The 19,498-nt window shown below is 41.8% G+C and overlaps 1 protein-coding gene across 3 annotated transcripts in view; it reads left to right on the forward strand.

Annotated features, from left to right (window-relative positions):
• The window catches only part of LOC117361215 (synaptotagmin-like protein 2), a 156,032-nt gene that overhangs the window by 112,459 nt on the left and 24,075 nt on the right, over positions 1 to 19,498 (forward strand). For all 3 annotated transcript variants that reach the window (XM_033946250.1, XM_033946251.1, XM_033946252.1), the window contains 4 exons: positions 1,059 to 1,150; positions 3,326 to 3,427; positions 7,277 to 7,446; positions 17,776 to 17,878. In XM_033946250.1, the coding sequence (XP_033802141.1) occupies positions 1,059 to 1,150; positions 3,326 to 3,427; positions 7,277 to 7,446; positions 17,776 to 17,878 (467 nt within the window). The remainder of the gene's footprint in view (positions 1 to 1,058; positions 1,151 to 3,325; positions 3,428 to 7,276; positions 7,447 to 17,775; positions 17,879 to 19,498) is intronic.

Genomic DNA, 19,498 nt, shown 5'->3' on the forward strand with positions numbered 1-19,498 from the left:
CAAGTTTTCCGGCACTGAATTTTCAGTGCCATTTATTCAATTCCCTCCTATGCGCATATCTCCTGAATCTAGGCACGAACATTTACACCAGTCCTATGTCTGGTGTAAGTTCGCGCATGTGAACACATACACACATATATACCTGGTTACGCTAGTATACTACAAAGGAAAGTGCGTTCATTTATGGAATAGGGTCCAACCAGACACCTACATATTGGAGTCCCTTTACAGAAATGCCTTCCAAATGAACAAGGATGTGCTTACAAAAAAAAACACAAAAAAAATTAAACTTATGAATGAGTTAGATAGCAGAAAGTAGAAGGTGGATCTTCGTACACTTCTCCCTCCGTATTCGCTGTGATAGGGGATTAACAGAACCGCAAATACAGAAAAACCGCAAATAACTTTTTCATATGTTATTCGCTGTTTTCTATTAAAAACCATCGTAAATATGGTGAAACCGCGAATAACATGGTAGGAGACTTGGCCTGTTCCTGAAGGAGAGGCAAAACACGGTGAAGAAAGTGCTGGGAATCAGCGATTTTCTCTGTAAATGCTTGGAATCAGCAATTTATCTATGCAAGCTGATGTAATTTTGGGGAAAGAGCCAGTAAGCTAAAAACCGTGAATGCTGAAACCACGAATAGGGAGGGAGAAGTGTATATTTTCTTGCCATTGGTAAATTAATAAATAAACAGGGAGCCGTTCATAGTCTTCATGCAATGCTGACACCTAGTGGCTGAATATAGGGCTCATGACCACAGAGTTCCAGAACGTGCTCCCTAGCCAAGGACTGTGCTTGCAGAAACTGGTCAAAAGTAGCTTTGAAGTGAATTTAAAATAGGGGGAAATCGCCGGGAGGCTGCAAATAAAAGTTAATGGTCTACACCCTAGTACTAGTTCCATCAGGGGTGGAAGCTCAAAAGAGCAGAAGAAACTAACCAAGTCAAAGATTAGACAGATATACAGATATCTGCTGCAAGACCACTCTCAGATGGGGCGTGAAGCCTCTTTCGATAATGATGCAATTAACCCTTTTATTGTGTTCCCATCTGTAGCATACAACAAACCTCAGACAATAACCCACCAGCTTCTTGAACCTGAACGAGCCAAAGAACTGAGCAAATCTACCCCTGCGCTTGTCTCTGAAGTAAGCACACTTAGAGCTTGACTTATAACCGGACACCCGTGGGAGAAGCCCAGATTAAGTCTCTCATAAGAGCAACATAGTTGCCTAGGGACTTTTATAAAACAGCCTCCCCTTCCTTCTTTGCTGCTGACTAGCTAAACTGTGCCTGGACAGAATGAGGCAATGCTGGGACCATTCCCAGGGAATAGTTAGGCCTTGACTGGTCAGCACTGGTATTCAATGCTGGCTAGCCAACTTTACTGCTTGGCTCTGGTATTCATAGAAACATGACGGCAGATAAAGGCCAAATGGCCCATCCAGTCTGCCCATCCGCAGTAACCATTATCTCTTTCTCTCTCCGAGAGATCCCACGTGCCTATCCCAGGCCCTCTTGAATTCAGACACAGTCTCTGTCTCCACCACCTCTTCTGGGAGACTGTTCCATGCATCTACCACCCTTTCCGTAAAAAAAGTATTTCCTCAGAATACTTCGGAGCCTGTCACCTCTTAACTTCATCCTATGCCATCTCATTCCAGAGCTTCCTTTCAAATAATAGAGACTCGACTCATGTGCATTTTCATCATGTAGATATTTAAACGTCTCTATCATATCTCCCCTCTCCCGCCTTTCCTCTACAGCAGTGGTCTCAAACTCAAACCCTTTGCAGGGCCACATTTTGGATTTGTAGGTACTCGGAGGGCCTCAGAAAAAATAGTTAATGTCTTATTAAAGAAATGACAACTTTGCATGAGGTAAAACTCTATAGTTTATAAATCTTTCCTTTTGGCTAAGTCTCAATAATAATATTGTCATTTATAGCTAAAGAGACATATGATCAAGAAACTGTTTTATTTTACTTTTCTGATTATGATAAATATACCGAGGGCCTTAAAATAGTGCCTGGCGGGCCGCGAGTTTGAGACCACTGCTCTACAGTATACAGATTAAGATCTTTAAGTCTGTTCCCAAACGCCTTATGACGAAGACCACGCACCATTTTTGTAGCCTTCCTCTGTGTTGACTCCATCCTTTTTATATCTTTTTGAAGGTACGGCCTCCAGAATTGTACACAATATTCTAAATGAGGTCTCACCAAAGTCTTTTTACAGGGGTATCAATCCCTCCTTTTTCCTACTGGCCATACCTCTCCCTATGCACCCTAGCATCCTTCTAGCTTTCGCTGTCACCAGATTTACCTGCTTGACTCTGATCAGACAAATAGCTGAACAACCCTTCCGCTGTTGCTGTTAACCCCCCCCCACACCCCTACCCCCAGAAAAAAACAGCCCACTGTTTCCTCCTTCATCCATCTATTCCCTCCCATCCTCTTCCCACATACAATAGTAATTTGAAAAATACCTTGCAGCCTCATATACCCTCCCTCCTTGCTCCCAGATCTGCAAAGTAGGAATTCTATCTCCCTTCAAGCCCAGCTCCTTCCCTGCTGTCTTAAGAAGGCAACTTCCAGTGGGATTTCCCCCCCATCCTTCTTTCTCAACAAGACAAACAGCAATGGGGATTCCTCCCTCCCTATGTCCTAGCAAAAATTAAAAGTGTGGCACTTTATGGTATGTGACTCCTTTATTAGACTTATTTAAAGTCCTTTTAATTTCATATTAATTAGAAAATATGTGTTCATTAAGATTTTTGGATTTAAAGACAGGTCGTGACCTGTTCGGGCCGCCGCGGGAGCGGACTGCTGGGCAGGATGGACCTACGGTCTGACCCGGCGGAGGCACTGCTTATGTTATGTTCTTATGTTATGTTATGTTATGTTAAAATGAAGTGATGTTAAAAGTTGCCCACTTTCAACCTCATCTTTTAAGTTTGTATGTGTTATCTTTAAAGCTCCAATGCTCATTTGCCGCTTGTATTCACATCATGGTTATCAACTAGATCTGGATTTCCCCGACAGGGTTGATTCAGTCCTGGGTTTACCCCCCACTGAATGCAGGGATTTGTAGTTCTGATTTCCCCATTGCATTCCCCCAAGAAAACCAAGACTTCAAGCCAAAGCATGCTGTGGGGTAAATCCAGGGCTGGAGCGACCCTTTCAGGTGAATCTGGATCTACTTGGTAACCTTAATTGATATATCCCTCTCTGATAAGGAGAAATTTCTTAGGGTGCTTCTTTATCCCTAGATGGCTAAGCTAAGTTTATTTGTTTGATTTTATTTTTGGGGTGGGGGGAACAGACTGAATCTGACACAGCATCAGAAGTGAGCTTTCAGCTGAATAAGCACAGAAAGACCCTCAGCATCGGCAGCCACTCCTCTGACATGGCCTCTGTGTCCTCGGTACGTATCACGCAGATTGTGTAAATGTTTACAGCCTGGCTTTCCTTTTATGCACCAGCCAACAGTGACCTGGCAGCGTTCAGATCCAAGCTAAAAGCCCGCTTTTTTAAATCTGTTTTCAACTCCTAACTCCCACCCACTGCTGTCAGATACCTAGACCCACTGTATCATTGTCTCTACCATAATCTCCCCAACCCCGAAATGTCCTGTCTAAATTAGATTGTAAGCTCTTCCGAGCAGGGACCATGTATGTTAAAATGTACAGCGCTGTGTACACCTTTCAGCACTTTAGAAATAAAAAATAGTAGACCTGCTGAAGGGGGAATCCTGGCAGTCTCTATACAGCAGGGGTCTCAAAGTCCCTCCTCGAGGGCCGCAATCCAGTCGGGTTTTCAGGATTTCCCCAATGAGTATGCATTGAAAGCAGTGCATGCACATAGATCTCATGCATATTCATTGGGGAAATCCTGAAAACCCGACTGGATTGCGGCACTCATGGAAGGACTATACAGTATAATCAAATTCCACCCCCTTTCCCCCCCACACACAGTTCTAAAAACTTGTACACACAACTGTAGGTTAGACTAAGGTCAGTTGAGCCGTGTAACGTAATATAATACTGAGCTGCCAATTTTGGAAGGTACAAACTGCAAAGATTTTTAAAAGGGTTTGAAAACCCATCTGCAGTGGCGTAGCGAGGGCACCCTTCTCCGCCCTCATCTCCCTGCCCTCTGATCCTTCCCCGATCCCCCCCCTGTCGCACACATGCTCCCCTTCCCTTCCCCGTACCTCTAGTTGCTCACCGCCATGAGTAAGAACGTTAACCTGCTCCTCATGACCCCGGCGGCTTTCCCTCCGATGTCACTTCCTAGGCGCGGCACCTGGAAGTGACATCGGCGGGAGAGCTGAAACGGTCGCGAGGAACACGTTGAAGCGGTTGCCCACGGCGGCGAACAACTAGAGATACATGGGAAAGGAAGGGGAGGCCACACGCGTGGTGAGGGGAGGAGTGGGAAGAGGCGCAGGTGGCAAAAAGGAGGAGGGGTGCCTGTGCCCAAACCATGGCATCCAGGGTGGACTACCTCCCTCGCAACCCCCCCTCCCCCCGCTCTTACAACACCACTGCCCATCTGTTTAAACTGTATGTGGAGCTGAATGAACTTTTATGCTAGAAATGGATTATACTTGAGAGTTTTAGGCACTCTTTTACTAAGGTGCGATAACCAATTAGCATGCGCTAATCAAATTACCACGCACTAAACGTTAGCGTTAGCGTTTGGCATGCACTAATTCAATTAGCGTATGCTAATTCAATTAGCACATGCTAATCGGTTAGCGCACCTTAGTAAAAGAGGGGGGTTAGTTAGTTCTGATAATTTATGACTAGTTTTGTTATGTTACGTTATATAGGGTCTTATATGCCGTCAAATCCTCTGCAGTGGACTTCAAGGCGGGTTACTTCAATATTTTGTTAGATAAGATTAAACATATAAGATTTTAAAATTCGGTTAGACTTACTGATTGTATATTTGGTATGTGTTCATTATTTATGTGTCTGCTGTTGTGATCTACTTAAAATATTACGGAGGAGTGCTGCAAAGTTCTCAACCCAACCAAGAAAAGAGTGAGGTGTGGATATGGCTCAATCAATGTCTCCGTATTATTCTTTTTAAAAAAATATTCTTGATTTATTTTTAAAACTTTCAATAAGTGCAATATAACTTAATATCCCATCAGAATCTGATTCACATCAAATATCCCCCCCCCCTTATACCCAACAATTGTACTTAAACATAAGAAAACATAAAGTATCCCCTCCCCCCCTCCCCACCCTGGATGTGTATGAAGAAAGGGAAAAAACAATATTCATTCTGTACAATAGTTTGTTAATGGCTCCCAAACATCCTTAAATTTCTTAAAATGCCCCTGCTGTATGGCTATTGCCCGCTCCATTTTAAAGATGTGGCGCAACGAATTCCACCAAAAATTATAGCTCAGCCGATCCCAGTTTTTCCAATTTTATGTAATATTCTGTATGGCAACTCCTGTCATAATGAGCATAAGTTTATTATTGTTCGTATTATTCTTTCTACTGCCACTTTCCAAAATTATTTAGAATTTTTATTTTAAAACATTTTTTTTTAAAAAATTTATAAATGTGCTCAGTACCTCCACCAAGGTCACATCTGGGATTGGTGCCAGGACCATGATCTACAAGGGACCATCTTTGCACACTATGGGGCTCATAATCGAAAGAGATAAACGTCCAAAAACCGGCCTAAGTCGGCACTTGGACGAACATTTCTCAACGTCCAAGCGCCGATAATAAAACCGGGTTTTGGATGTATTTCTAAATGACCTAGGCCTTCATAGTGCCGCTCAACGTCCAAAGCTAAATGGGGCATTTTGGGAGGAGTGTCGTGGGCGGGACATGGGTCGTACAGCATGTATAACCGAAAGTTTAACAACAGAGCCTAGACGGAACTTGGACGTTGTGACTAAGACCATGTAAAACATGGTCTAAGTCACAAAAACCCACCTAAACTCACCAGATAAGCACTTCAAACACATAACACAGAACCCCACACACTACCCCAGTGATCACCAACCCCCCCCCCCCCCCGCCCTCATAAAAATTTTATTCACAACTTTAAATTTCAGCCTCTAGACCATCATCACCTGGCCGCATGGCATAGGAAAGCCTAGTCGTCCAGCCCATAGACAGCTTAAGTCATCTTGGGGGTTAGTTAGGGACCCATAGAGAGGAGGACCCATGCCCATAAGCCCCTGTAATCACTGCATTGATACTTAAACATGTGCACTCCCCTATACACCCCTAAAACCCTTTTTGACTGGCATATAAGTGGCTTCTGCAGCCATAAAGGCTATTGGGGTGGTATATAAGTGGGTTTAGGGGATTCTGGAGGTGGTTTTGGGGGGCTCACCATCACCTATAAGGGAGCTGTAGTGAGGAGAAGCCATGGCACCCTTTTTGTGAAGTTCACAACAGTGCCCTGTAAGGTACCCCACTATTTATGTGGCATGTCTGGGTGTTCAGTCCATCACTTTGCAGACCCCTCCCACGTCCAACAGGGCTTGTTCTAGGCATTTTGGACTTGGACGGAAAGTTGGACGGAAATGTGGTATAAAGATGGATGATTTAGCGCCTTGGACGATCAGATCGGCAGGATGTATAATTAGACGATTTTTGAAAGTAAAAAAAAGTTGGACGGCTCTTTCGAAAATGTGTCTTAGGCTCTTTTTAACTTTGGACGACTTGCGAGATGGACGTAAACGGACTTAGACGTCCCTTTCGATTATGCCCCTCCATGGGCTCCTTTTACTAAGGTGCGCTAGCGTTTTTATTGCACGCAGGAAATTACCGCGCGCTACGCTTCCAGAACTAATGCCAGCTCATTGCTGGCGTTAAGGTGTAGCGCGCGCGGCAATGTAGCGTGCGCTATTCCGTCCGTTAAAGCCCTAACGCACCTTCGTAAAAGGAGCCCTACGTGTTATATAAAAAAAATTGTTTTAAAATAAAAATTCTAAGGGCTCCTTTTATCAAGGTGCGCTAGCGGGATTAGCGTGTAGGACATTTCATCACGCGCTAACCCCCGCGGCAAGCCAAAAAACTGACGTCTCATCAATGGAGGCTTTAGCGACTAGCACGGCAGGCGGTATAACGCCCGGTATTCCGTGCGTTAAACCCCCTACTGCACCTTGATAAAAGGAGCCCTAAATAATTTTGGAAAGTGGCATTAGAAAGAATATGAATGCCAATGTTCTTTAATATTTTCCCATTATATGAATTAATCAACGTCTCTCCATTTTTTCGTTTGCTTCCCACAGGTGAGCAACAGTGTGCTGAGCGTCTACAGTGGAGATTTCGGCAGCGTGGACGCCCAAGGGATGGTCCAGTTTGCCCTGGATTATGACGAAAAGAACAGAGAGTTTCAGATTTATGTGGCTCAGTGCAAAGACCTGGCAGTTGTGGATGAAAAAAAAGAGAGATCTGACCCGTATGTAATATTTTAATTTAGGGCTCTTTTTATCAAGGTGCGGTAGGGGTTTATCGCGCGGAATACCGCGCATTAAACCGCCTGCCGCGCTAGTCGCTAACGCCTCCATTGATGAGGCGTTATTTTTGTGGCTTGTCGCGGGGGTTAGCGCGTGATGAAATGTCCGCGGCGCTAACCCCGCTAACACACCTTGATAAAAGGAGCCCTTAATGTTTGATCAAAGGGGCATTTTCAATATGACATCTAAATCTGAGTTTAGATGTTTTGGGGGAAAATGTCCAAATATCCAGTAGAGAAAATGACCATGTTCAAACCAAAAAAAAGTTGGTTTTTTTTTTTTTTTGTCCGAAAATGGCCATTTCCTAGCTGGGTTTGTCCTCACTGTGTTTATCTTTTTGAACCATTTTTGAAAAAAACAAACCAACCAAAAGACCAAATGAAAAACACATGAAGACCAGCCATTGGGATGTAGGAGGGGCCAGTATTCATAGCAGATTGTCCACAAATACATCCCACCAGAGCAGTGAGGCACTCTAGAGGGCACCACTACTATTAATTATTTCTATAGCGCTATCAGACATATGCAGCGCTGTACAGAGTCACAAAGAAGAAAACAGTCCCTGCTCGAAGGATCTTACAACACAGACAAACAGGATGGCAGGGACATAGGTAAGGGGAATAGTTGATCTGCTGGCTGGGTTGGAAGGCAGAGGGGAGCACAGGACAGTCAAGCCATTGTGACATCACTGATGAGGTTGGCTCTTATTGGTGGAATGAGGCATTATGACATCACAATCTCAGCTCCTCTTCCCAAAGACTGAAACTCTTCACACTGTTACTACTATGAATTATTTCTAGAGCACTACCAGAGGTATGCAGCACTGTACAGAGTCACAAAGAAGAAAACAGTCCCTGCTCAAAAGAGCTTACAATCTAAACAGCCAAGTCAGACAAACAGGATGTTATGGATACAATTAAGGGGAACAGTTAATCAGCTGGCTGGGATGGTGGGCTTGAACATCTATATTTCCTGCAGCAGTCACAGATCCTGGTATCCCTTGCCAGTTTCACATGGATGGGGGGCAGCAACCACTGGGGTATTAAGAGGGTGACTCCCCTCAATCTTCCAGAGGAGAACTGCTCAATTGGTATAACTTTCTTTAACCTGGATGAGCCGGGTACCAGGTCTAAATACCAACGTCCATCTTTTTGGACATGGTCATCTCTTCCTCTTCTGAAATCAGAATTGGATGTCCATATTTTGGCCTCTCCTCAATCACCCCCAAAACACACCCAGACTAACCTCCCTTTCCATAAGGACTCTTTAGTTTTAGAATTTCTGTATCGCACTGATCCAGTACAGGTTCAAGGTGATTTACAAGTTAAGAAGCCCATAACTAAGCATGGGAAATAGTGGATATATCACATCAATGAGAAAGATACAGTGTTGCAAGTAGATAGGAAAGCTAGATCTTAGCTTTATAAAATCTGGATTTGGACGTCCATACAATACAGATCTCTAAATGCCAGTATTCAGACATCCAGAACATAAATAAGAGGGGAAATGGGATGGGATCTGATATACTGCCTTTCCGTGGTTACAGTCAAAGCGGTGTACATGTTAAATACAGGTACTTATTATATACTAGGCCATTGGAGGGTTCAGTAAGTTGTCCAGAGAGTCACAAGGTGCTGCAGTGGGAATCACCCTGGTTTCCTGGTTCTCAGGCCAGGTTTCAAGTTTTATTAAAATTTTATATCATTCCTTATCAATGAATTTCTAGGCAAATTATAAGTATGTATAAAATACAGTTTAAAACAATACTAGTATATAAATTACAAAGCAACAACTACATAAGACATAAATTTCCAATGAGGGGAAAACGAACATGAATATGAAGGGAAAAATGGGAAGAAGTTATGGGATAGAAAAATATATAGGGTTAACACAGCTAGGAGCAGGAATAAGAAAGAAAAATGATCTCAAAAAGGTAGGAGAGAGAAAGAGAAAAAGAAATAGTGGAAAAATGATCTCAAAAAGGTAGGAGAGAGAAAGAGAAAACAAATAGTGGAAAAATGTTCTCAAAAAGATAGAAAAGAAAAAAAATGATCTCAAAAAGGGAAGAGAGAGAAAGAGAAAAAATAGTGGAAAAATGATCTCAAAAAGGGAAGAGAGAGAAAGAGAAAAAATAGTGGAAAAATGATCTCAAAAAGGTAGGAGAGAGAAAGAAGAAAAATAATAGTGGAAAAATGTTCTTTAAAAGGTAGAAAAGAAAAAAATGATCTCAAAAAGGTAGGAGAGAGAAAGAGAAAAAGAAATAGTGGAAAAATGATCTCAAAAAGGTAGGAGAGAGAAAGAGAAAACAAATAGTGGAAAAATGTTCTCAAAAAGATAGAAAAGAAAAAAAATGATCTCAAAAAGGGAAGAGAGAGAAAGAAAAAATAGTGGAAAAATTATCTCAAAAAGGGAAGAGAGAGAAAGAGAAAAAATAGTGGAAAAATTATCTCAAAAAGGGAAGAGAGAGAAAGAGAAAAAATAGTGGAAAAATGATCTCAAAAAGGTAGGAGAGAGAAAGAGAAAAAAATAGTTGTAAAATGTTTTCAAAAAGGTAGCAAAGAAAAAAATGATCTCAAAAAGGTAAGAGAGAAAAAGAAATAGTGGAAAAATGATCTCAAAATGATAGGAGAGAGAAAGAGAAAAAAATAGTGGAAAAATGTTTTCAAAAAGGTAGAAAAGAAAAAAATGATCTCAAAAAGGTAAGAGAGAGAAAGAGAAAAAGAAATAGTAGAAAAATGATCTCAAAATGGTAGGAGAGAAAGAGAAAAAATAGTGGAAAAATGATCTCAAAATGGTAAGAGAGAGAAAGAGAAAAAAAAAAAATAGTGGAAAAATGATCTCAAAATGGTAAGAGAGAGAAAGAGAAAAAAAAAAAAATAGTGGAAAAATGATCTCAAAAAGGTAGGAGAGAGAAAGAGAAAAAAAAAAAATAGTTGTAAAATGTTTTCAAGAGACTTGTGGAGAGAGGGAATCAAGATGGTGTCGGAGTGAGTCGAGCTATCAGGTGGCTCCTGCTCTGTTCGGCAATTTTTCAACTTTCTACAAAGAAATTTACCTGTTATGCCCAAGCGCAGGGGTAAGCAGAGGAGTGTGCTTCCTGCCTCCTCTTCCACTTCATTGACTCGGCAAGCGGCAATAACATCCTATGTTGTTCCAGTTGGTGAGGGCGTATCCGCTGACCGAGAAGGGCAGACCTCGGTCTTGGAAGGCGACGTTTCGCTTAGCCCTTTCGGGCCTGGAGTACCTCTGCATCCCGGGATGATGTCGGGGACACCCTCAGACGTACAGGAAGCGCCAGAATTGACGTCTCTGGCGGCGCTGCAGGTCTCACCCCTGACCCCGGATGGGAATTACAGCTTGCTGACTCCTTTGCAGTCAGCATTGAGCTTCGGAGGATCTGGAAGTCAGTGGGAGGCTGGGAAGGTGGAGGCGGATCCCTTGGTGGAGTCCCCCGGAATAGCTACCCCTGCTCCCCTGATTAAACCAGCGGTGATCGACATGGAGGCATTATGGAGTGCTATGGAGACTTTACACAAGGTATGCTCCTAAATTGTACTTTCTACACAAAATACTAATAGTAAATTTAAAACTTTTGAAGAGAAACTTCAGCAACAGTCTAATAGAATGGACAAATTGGAGAAATCTGTGGCAGATGGGAAGATTACCACTAATTCACAACTTAAGGAGAAAGCTTTATTTGCCAGGAAAATTGAGAATTTGGAAAACGCTAATAGGAACTTAAATCTGACTCCTGTCTCCAAGTTTCAATCTCCTAGGGATCTATTTCAGTCCTTTTTGAATACCGTCCTGAAATTTCCTGAAAACAAGATGCCACCATTACAAAAGATATATTACCTAAATTTACCAAAGGAGGACAAAGATAAAGGGAATGCTATACCAGGAGAATTGGATCTCACTGGTATGCTGGAGACATCTCAAGAAGATATAACGAATAGAGCTACTTTATTGGTAACTTTTGTCTTTCTTCAAGATAAAGAAGCAATTCTTCGCCTATTCTATAGGACTGATAAGGTGGAATTTCATGGATTAAAAATTTGTATATTTCCAGATGTATCTAAATGGACACAAGCCAGACGTAAGAAGTTTTTGGCTTGTCGTCAGTCTGTTTTGAGCTTAGGGGCAACCTTTCAATTACGTTTCCCCTGTAAATGCTGTATTACCTATCAGAGTAATAGATATATTTTTTATGAACCCGATCAACTGCAGTTTTTTCTTGAAGGTAAAGTAACTACAAGAATTCCAGACACCTCCATGGAATCAGCCCAGCAGGCCATTAGTTAAATAACTCCAACTGCACTCTGTTATTTGTATTAATTTAGTTTATTTCTTGGAACCAACTACCCTTGGAAGTGATTGATTCCTTCTCCTCCCAGATTGTGGACTTTACTCATAGTTACTATGTGATATTATTTTATAATTAATATTTGTTTTTCCTATTGGATTGTTATATTTCCTTCAAGTATTGATTGAATGTTAACTTGTAAAAGTATAAATAAAAAATTATAAAAAAAAAAAAAAAGTAAAATGTTTTCAAAAAGGTAGAAAACAAAAAAAATGATCTTAAAAAGGTAAGAGAGAGAGAAAAAGAAAAAGAAATAGTGGAAAAATGATCTCAAAATGGTAGGAGAGAGAGAAAGAGAAAAAAATAGTAGAAAAATGTTTTCAAAAAGGTAGAAAAGAAAAAAGTGATCTCAAAAAGGTAAGAGAGAGAAAGAGAAAAAGAAATAGTAGAAAAATGATCTCAAAATGGTAGGAGAGAGAGAAAGAGAAAAAAATAGTAGAAAAATGTTTTCAAAAAGGTAGAAAAGAAAAAAGTGATCTCAAAAAGGTAAGAGAGAGAAAGAGAAAAAGAAATAGTAGAAAAATGATCTCAAAATGGTAGGAGAGAGAGAAAGAGAAAACAAATAGTGGAAAAATGTTCTCTAAAAGGTAGAAAAGAAAAAAATTATCTCAAAAAGGAAGGAAAGAAGAAAAAAATATTTAAAAGGCTATATTGAGTTAAGATGGGAAAGTATCCTTAAATAAGAAGCTTTTTAGTTTACCCTTAAAATCATCGAGTATTCTTTCTTCTCTTAGATATAGAGGTAAATCGTTCCACAGCTGAGGTGCAGCGACAGAAAAAATGTCTAAAAGTTTATACCAATTATCCTCAAAGAGGGAACAGATAGTTTTTGATCACTGTCATAGTGAAGGCAGTTTCTAGCAGACATTTAAGCTGCGATAGCATTTTTAGCGCGTGCAGAATTGCGCGCGCTAAACCCGCGCTATGCGGCTAGAACTAACGGCGGCTTAATGCTGGTATTAGCATCTAGTGCGCACTAAAACCGCTAGCACAGCTTAGTAAAAGGAGCCCTTAGCCTGACAAATACGAGACTGTATGAACATCGCATATCCTCCCAGTGAATAAAATTGCAGAGTGATGATTTATTTTTTATTTCTTATATTCCACCTGGATGCCTGAAAGCTATCGAAGTGTATAGTTTGGTATAGTTAGTATTTTTTGGCCATGGAGGGCTCACAAGTCTGAGGGGAGGATTCTCCCTACTACCAAAAACTCCACTGGCTACCCATGGAAGCAAGAATCCAGTTCAAGTTTGCCTGTATCTGTTTCAAATCCATTCTTGGTATGGCCCCCTTATACCTGGTTCCCCATTTCTCCTTAAACTGCCCTTCCAGGCCCATCCGCAGAGCCCACCTCTTCAACCACCCAACTCCAAAGGCCTGCCGATACAAAAGTCACCTAAACAGAACACTTGCCTTCCAAGCAGGTCATCTAAATGATTGGCTGAGCAGAATTATCTCGCACTCCTCATCCTACCTAAACTTCAGGAAATGATTAAAAACTTAGCCTATTCAACCGAACTATAACCTAGCCCTCTCTCCCTCCCCTGCTCCCCAAGTTCTCTTTCCCTACCCTTCGCCCTGCCCACCTTACTTTTGTCCCTCATATTTTACCCGTTCCCCGCACACGCATATTTATTGTATCTGTATTCGCTGACTGTAACTATTCGCTGACTGCCCGCCCTTCTCTGTTGTAAACCATAATCGCTGATTCTTTGTTGTATCTGTATTCACTAACTATTCGCTGATTGTCCAGCCCTTCTTTATTGTGAACCGCCTCGAACTACTACGGCTTTGGCGGTATATAAGAAATAAAATAATAATAATAATGTTCTCGGTAAAATCCAATGGGCTGTTGCCGCAGCCATTATTGTAACGATTTAAAAAAGATGAGTCATTCTAAAAAAAAAAAAAAATGCACATGCAAATGAGATTTGCCGAGTTTTGTGAAGAGTTGCTAAATTTACGCGTGATGAGTCGCTGGTTATAGCGATTGGCACGTGCGCAGAGTATGCCGTCATCATCATCTTTGGGTCTCATTGCATATCTTCTCATCAGAATAACATGGAAAGCGCAAGGTTAAGAACCACCATCTATAATGTCATCCGTTATTGCAGCAAAAAACACACACGGCTCACAAGCGCTTATAATTCACAGGCTTTAAATTTTGCAATTTTTTTAATGTCAAATTTTATCATGAGCCATAGTCAGAAACACATGAGACACGACTATAATGCATGCGCTCAAGAAGCATGCTTTAGATCTCTCCCCCCCCAAAAAAAAAAAAAACCCTACTACAATTCATGTGAATTTTGTTATATTTTTGTTTTAATGTCAAATTTTCATCAGCTACAGCCAGAAACACATGCCTGAGATGCGATTTTCACAGTGTCGACACCTGCGGAGCAGTCAGTGATTTTTTTTTTTCATAAAACTCCGGCACCACGCTTGAATACCATGGTGATGATAGAGAATCTCTCGGAGTGTTCTATGACTATTAATGAACCCATTTTACTACCATTTTAATATTAATGACCTCATTGTACTACATTTGCATGGCAGAGTCAGAGACTGCTAGAAAGCTTGGAAAAGACCAGGGTGAGCCGTTTTGATAATTGGTCGCTAGAATACATGCAGCTGGAACAGGTATAGCGACCATCGTTAAGGGCATGGTAAGTTTTGAGAATCTGAGTCTGGCTGGCTGTCAGGATGTATTGTCTTGCACTCTTTGGCACCCACCAAAAACTGCTGTCTCAGGCAATTATCTAGTTTGCCTAGTGACTAGGCCAGCCCTGATGAATAGGAAACAATAGAAACATGATGGCAGATAAAGTCCAAATGGCTCATCATGTCTGTCCATCTGCAGTGACGATTATCTCTTCCTCTCCCTATTGGCGAAGACTCTTAACACTTGCATTGTGATGTCATAGAGCTTTCTGATTATAGAAACATGAAGGCAGATAAGGATCTCACGTATGAAGAAAGATAAAAAAAATTGCGGCTGTACTCACTTGAGGAAAGAAGAGAACGGGGAGATATGATTGAAACATATAAGTACATCACGGGACGCATCGAGTCAGAAGATGATATCTTCTGGCTCATGGGACCCTCGACCACCAGAGGGCATCCGCTGAAGATCAGGGGAGGGAAGTTTCATGGCGACTCCAGGAAGTACTTCTTCACCGAAAGAGTAGTGGATCATTGGAACAGACTCCCACTCCAGGTGATAAAGGCCAGCAGCGTGACGGATTTTAAGGGAAAATGGGATACTCACGTGGGATCTTTAAGGGAGTAAATTCAGGGGAGGGGATACTTGGAATGGGCAGACTTGGTGGGCTATAGCCCTTTTCTGCTGCTTTTTTCTATGTTTCTATAAAGGCCAAATGGCCCATCCAGTCTGCCCATCTGCAATAACAATTATCTCTTCCTCTCCCTATTGGCGAAGACTCTTAACACTTGCATTGTGATGTCATAGAGCTTTCTGATTATAGAAACATGATGACAGATACAGGCCAAATGGCCCATCCAGTCTGCCCATCTGCAATAACCATTATCTCTTCCTCTCCCTATTGGCTAAGACTCTTAACATTTGCATTGTGATGTCATAGAACTTTCTGATTATAGAAACATGATAGCAGATAAAGGCCCAATGGCCCATCCAGTCTGCCCATCTGCAGTAATCATTATCTCTTCCTCCCCCTATTAGCTAAGGCTCTTTACACCTGCATTGTGATGCCAGAGAACTTTATGATTATAAAAACATTGATTCAAAAAATAATCATCCAAATACTTTTATGGTCACACAGTGACTCTAGATTTCTAAGTGAACGCTCAGACCCATAACCAAACTCTAGTGAAAAGTCACGGAGCCAGTTATAATAGAGACCATCACAGCAAGTTCACTGTCTCTGCCACCTGCTAATAACATACAAAAAAAAGATAGGTAACTTATCTGAATGCAGGATGGCACTACTGTTGCTCTTTCACTGCTCCGGGTACATATTTAAAGTACTAACACATTGCAACTGCCATAAGCTGTTAAACCCCCCCAACCTGGGTTTCACGATTGGCTTCCTCAGGAGGGGCACAGGGACTCTAGTATTTGATTGTTTATTTATGTGGAAATAAGGTGATTATTTTTTGAATTGTTATATGGTTATCACCTTTGAAGAAACAAGGTCCCTTATATTTTATGTATAAAAACATTGAAGCATGATGGCAGATAAAGGCCAAATGGCCCATCCAGTCTGCCCATCCACAGTAACCATTATAATATAACAGGTCACTGGATTGTCACAGTATCTTTGCACCCTGCAAACCTTATTCTTCCACCCCATCCCCCATTCACTTTTTATGTTCGTATAAGCCCCTCCTGTCTGGCAGCCCTCCTTGTGATTCTAAACAGTCACTACCACGCAATCGGCAATAAAGAATGGTATTTGTCATTGAGCTAACTCGTTCCATATCCATGCTGTGCCTTTGAAACATGTAATGACTTGAAGAAATCTATTTATGGACTATCTCTTTACACAGATATTAAAACAATATTTTAAACTGCCTGATCTGTCGTCATACGCGATAGCCTGTGTTTCGCTTTCTCTGTGTTTTAAGATATTCGGCTGCTGATGACTGGCAAAGCGGCCTGGGAGATCCATGAGTGCATTTATTTCATGTGCTGGCATAAAACACCTGCAAGATTTGAAATGCACACACAGTCTGAGAAAAAAAAAATTGCATTTCTTTCAGTTATTGTTCCCAAGTGCCAGATATAGGTCTGTCTCTTTATTACACTGGAATAAAAGTGTAGGGCAGTGCATGTTTGCAACAGAGCAGAGGAATAGCCTAGTGGGATGAGAACCGAGGAAACCAGGGGTCAGATTCTAATCCTGCTCCTTGGGGTGGTGGGCAAATCACTTCACGCTCCTTTGCTCAGATGCAAAATTGTAAGCCCTCTGGGGATGGGCAAATATATTCACGTAAACTTGTCTTGAGTGCAGCTGAAAAAGGAATGAGCTAAATCCAAATGAAATATTTCAGGCATGTGAGCATGTAGAGATATCAGTCTAGCTTTGCTGCTCTCAGAAAACTTGTTGTTTGCAAAGTTAGTGAACCAAATAGTGTCTTTACAGCATCAAAGCTGTTTTCCACAGATTCTGTATATGGCAAATGACAGTATTGTTCTACCATCCTGGTCGCTTTTGCTGCAGGGGCATAACCACCTGGCCCACCCAGTTTGGATCCTCTCTCTTTTCCTCCTTTGTCAATCCTCCCAACCCATGCATCCTCTCCCTTCTTCTTCAGGCCACTAGCAGCAGGTCCTGCACGCTGCTGGTGGCTGACCTGGAAGCCTTCCTTCTGTCGCATTTGCTTTCAGGTCAGCCACTTGCAGCATATAGGACCCACTGCCGGTGGCCTGAAGAGGGGGAGAGGCTGCATGGATTGGGAGAGTTGACAAAGGAGGGGAAGAGAGAGGCTGAATGGGCTGGGAGGTGGCAAGGGAGGGAAAGAGAGAAGCTACACAGGCTGGGGAGGGGGTTGGCAAGGGAGGGAAAGAGAGAGGCTGCACAGGCCTTAGGCACCTGGGTTAACTGGAGTCTTAGGCTTCTTTCCCAGTGCATGACAGACACAATGCACTTGATTTAATGGTAGATTTAAAGGGCATAAAACCGGTATTTTGACCCCCCAGAAAAAAATAAGACATCCCCTGAAAATAAGCCCTAATGTGTCTTTTGGAGCAAAAATTAATATCAGACCCAGTCTTATTTTCAGGAGAAACGGTAGTTGTGTCTGTGGTTTATTGTTCTTGGAAGCCTAGGGGCTAGGAGAGCTCAGCTGTAAGCTGCTGCCTTGTCTACGATTCATGTGTGCCCCTGAAAATCAAAAATCATATAATCTGAACTGTCTTTCAGCTACGTCAAGACATACCTTCTGCCAGACAAAGCTCGAATGGGCAAAAGGAAGACATCGGTAAAGAAGAGAACATTGAATCCTGTGTACCATGAGGTGTTAAGGGTAAGATCAAGAATTAATGAAATTGCTGTCCCCAAATAATGCCAAGTCCTGCTGGCACATAAGAGGATTAAACAACCTGTTGATAGGTTTCTGCAAACTCCATGATTAATCTTTATCTACCACTCAACCCTTTTTAAATGGACTTTCATTGTGAAAACCTAAAAGTAAACGACCTTCTTGTGATATATGTATAACTAAGACTGTGGGGATCAAGGGGCCAATGAACTAAAGTATGTGAAGGTTAATATGGGGTTAATGGGTTAGCAACACATTAGTCTCAGCACCTTTCTGTTAATCTGCAATAACACAATAACATAGAGTAAACATGATAAAAATATTAGTGAACTATGTTGCATATAAATACATGCAAAGCAATCCATTAAAATTTAAATGGAACTTCTGTGACTTGTCCAATGTCATATACAAAACACAAGAGGGCAGATATCAGACCAAGGAACCAGAGCAAGATGAAGTGATAACCAGAGAATGACACAAGGACTAATTTTTCCCGTCCCCGCGGGAACTCATTTTCCCGACCCTGTGAGTTCTGTTCCTGTCTCTGCCCCATTCCTGCAAGCTCCGTCCTCATCTGCACAAGCCTCAAACACTTTAAAAATCCTAAGTAGCAACATTCTAGAGCTCAGATTGTGATGTCATAATGCCTCAATCCACCAATGCCTAAGCTCCGTCCTCATCTGCACAAGCCTCAAACACTTTAAAATCATAAGTAGCAACATTCTAGAGCTCAGATTGTGATGTCATAAAGCCTCATTCCACCAATGCCTAAGCTCCGTCCTCATCTGCACAAGCCTCAAACCCTTTAAAATCCTAAGTAGCAACATTCTAGAGCTCAGATTGTGATGTCATAATGCCTCATTCCACCAATGCCTAAGCTCCGTCCTCATCTGCGCAAGCCTCAAACACTTTAAAATCATAAGTAGCAACATTCTAGAGCTCAGACTGTGATGTCATAATGCCTCATTCCACCAATGCCTAAGCTCCATCCTCACCTGCACACGCCTCAAATACTTTAAAATCATAAGTAGCAACATTCTAGAGCTCAGATTGTGATGTCATAATGCCTCATTCCACCAATGCCTAAGCTCCGTCCTCATCTGCACAAGCCTCAAACACTTTAAAATCATAAGTAGCAACATTCTAGAGCTCAGATTGTGATGTCATAATGCCTCAATCCACCAATGCCTAAGCTCCGTCCTCATCTGCACAAGCCTCAAACACTTTAAAATCATAAGTAGCAACATTCTAGAGCTCAGATTGTGATGTCATAAAGCCTCATTCCACCAATGCCTAAGCTCCGTCCTCATCTGCACAAGCCTCAAACACTTTAAAATCATAAGTAGCAACATTCTAGAGCTCAGATTGTGATGTCATAATGCCTCATTCCACCAATGCCTAAGCTCCGTCCTCATCTGCACAAGCCTCAAACACTTTCAAATCATAAGTAGCAACATTCTAGAGCTCAGATAATAATAACAGCTTATATACCGCAATACCGTGAAGTTCTATGCGGTTTACAAAGATTAAGCAAAGGTACAAATTGATTGACTTTAAGAGGGGAGGAAGAAAGAGGGTTAATAGGACAGGAAATCGCTATAGAGG

Source organism: Geotrypetes seraphini, chromosome 5 (assembly GCF_902459505.1).
Source record: "Geotrypetes seraphini chromosome 5, aGeoSer1.1, whole genome shotgun sequence".
NCBI lineage: Eukaryota > Metazoa > Chordata > Amphibia > Gymnophiona > Dermophiidae > Geotrypetes > Geotrypetes seraphini.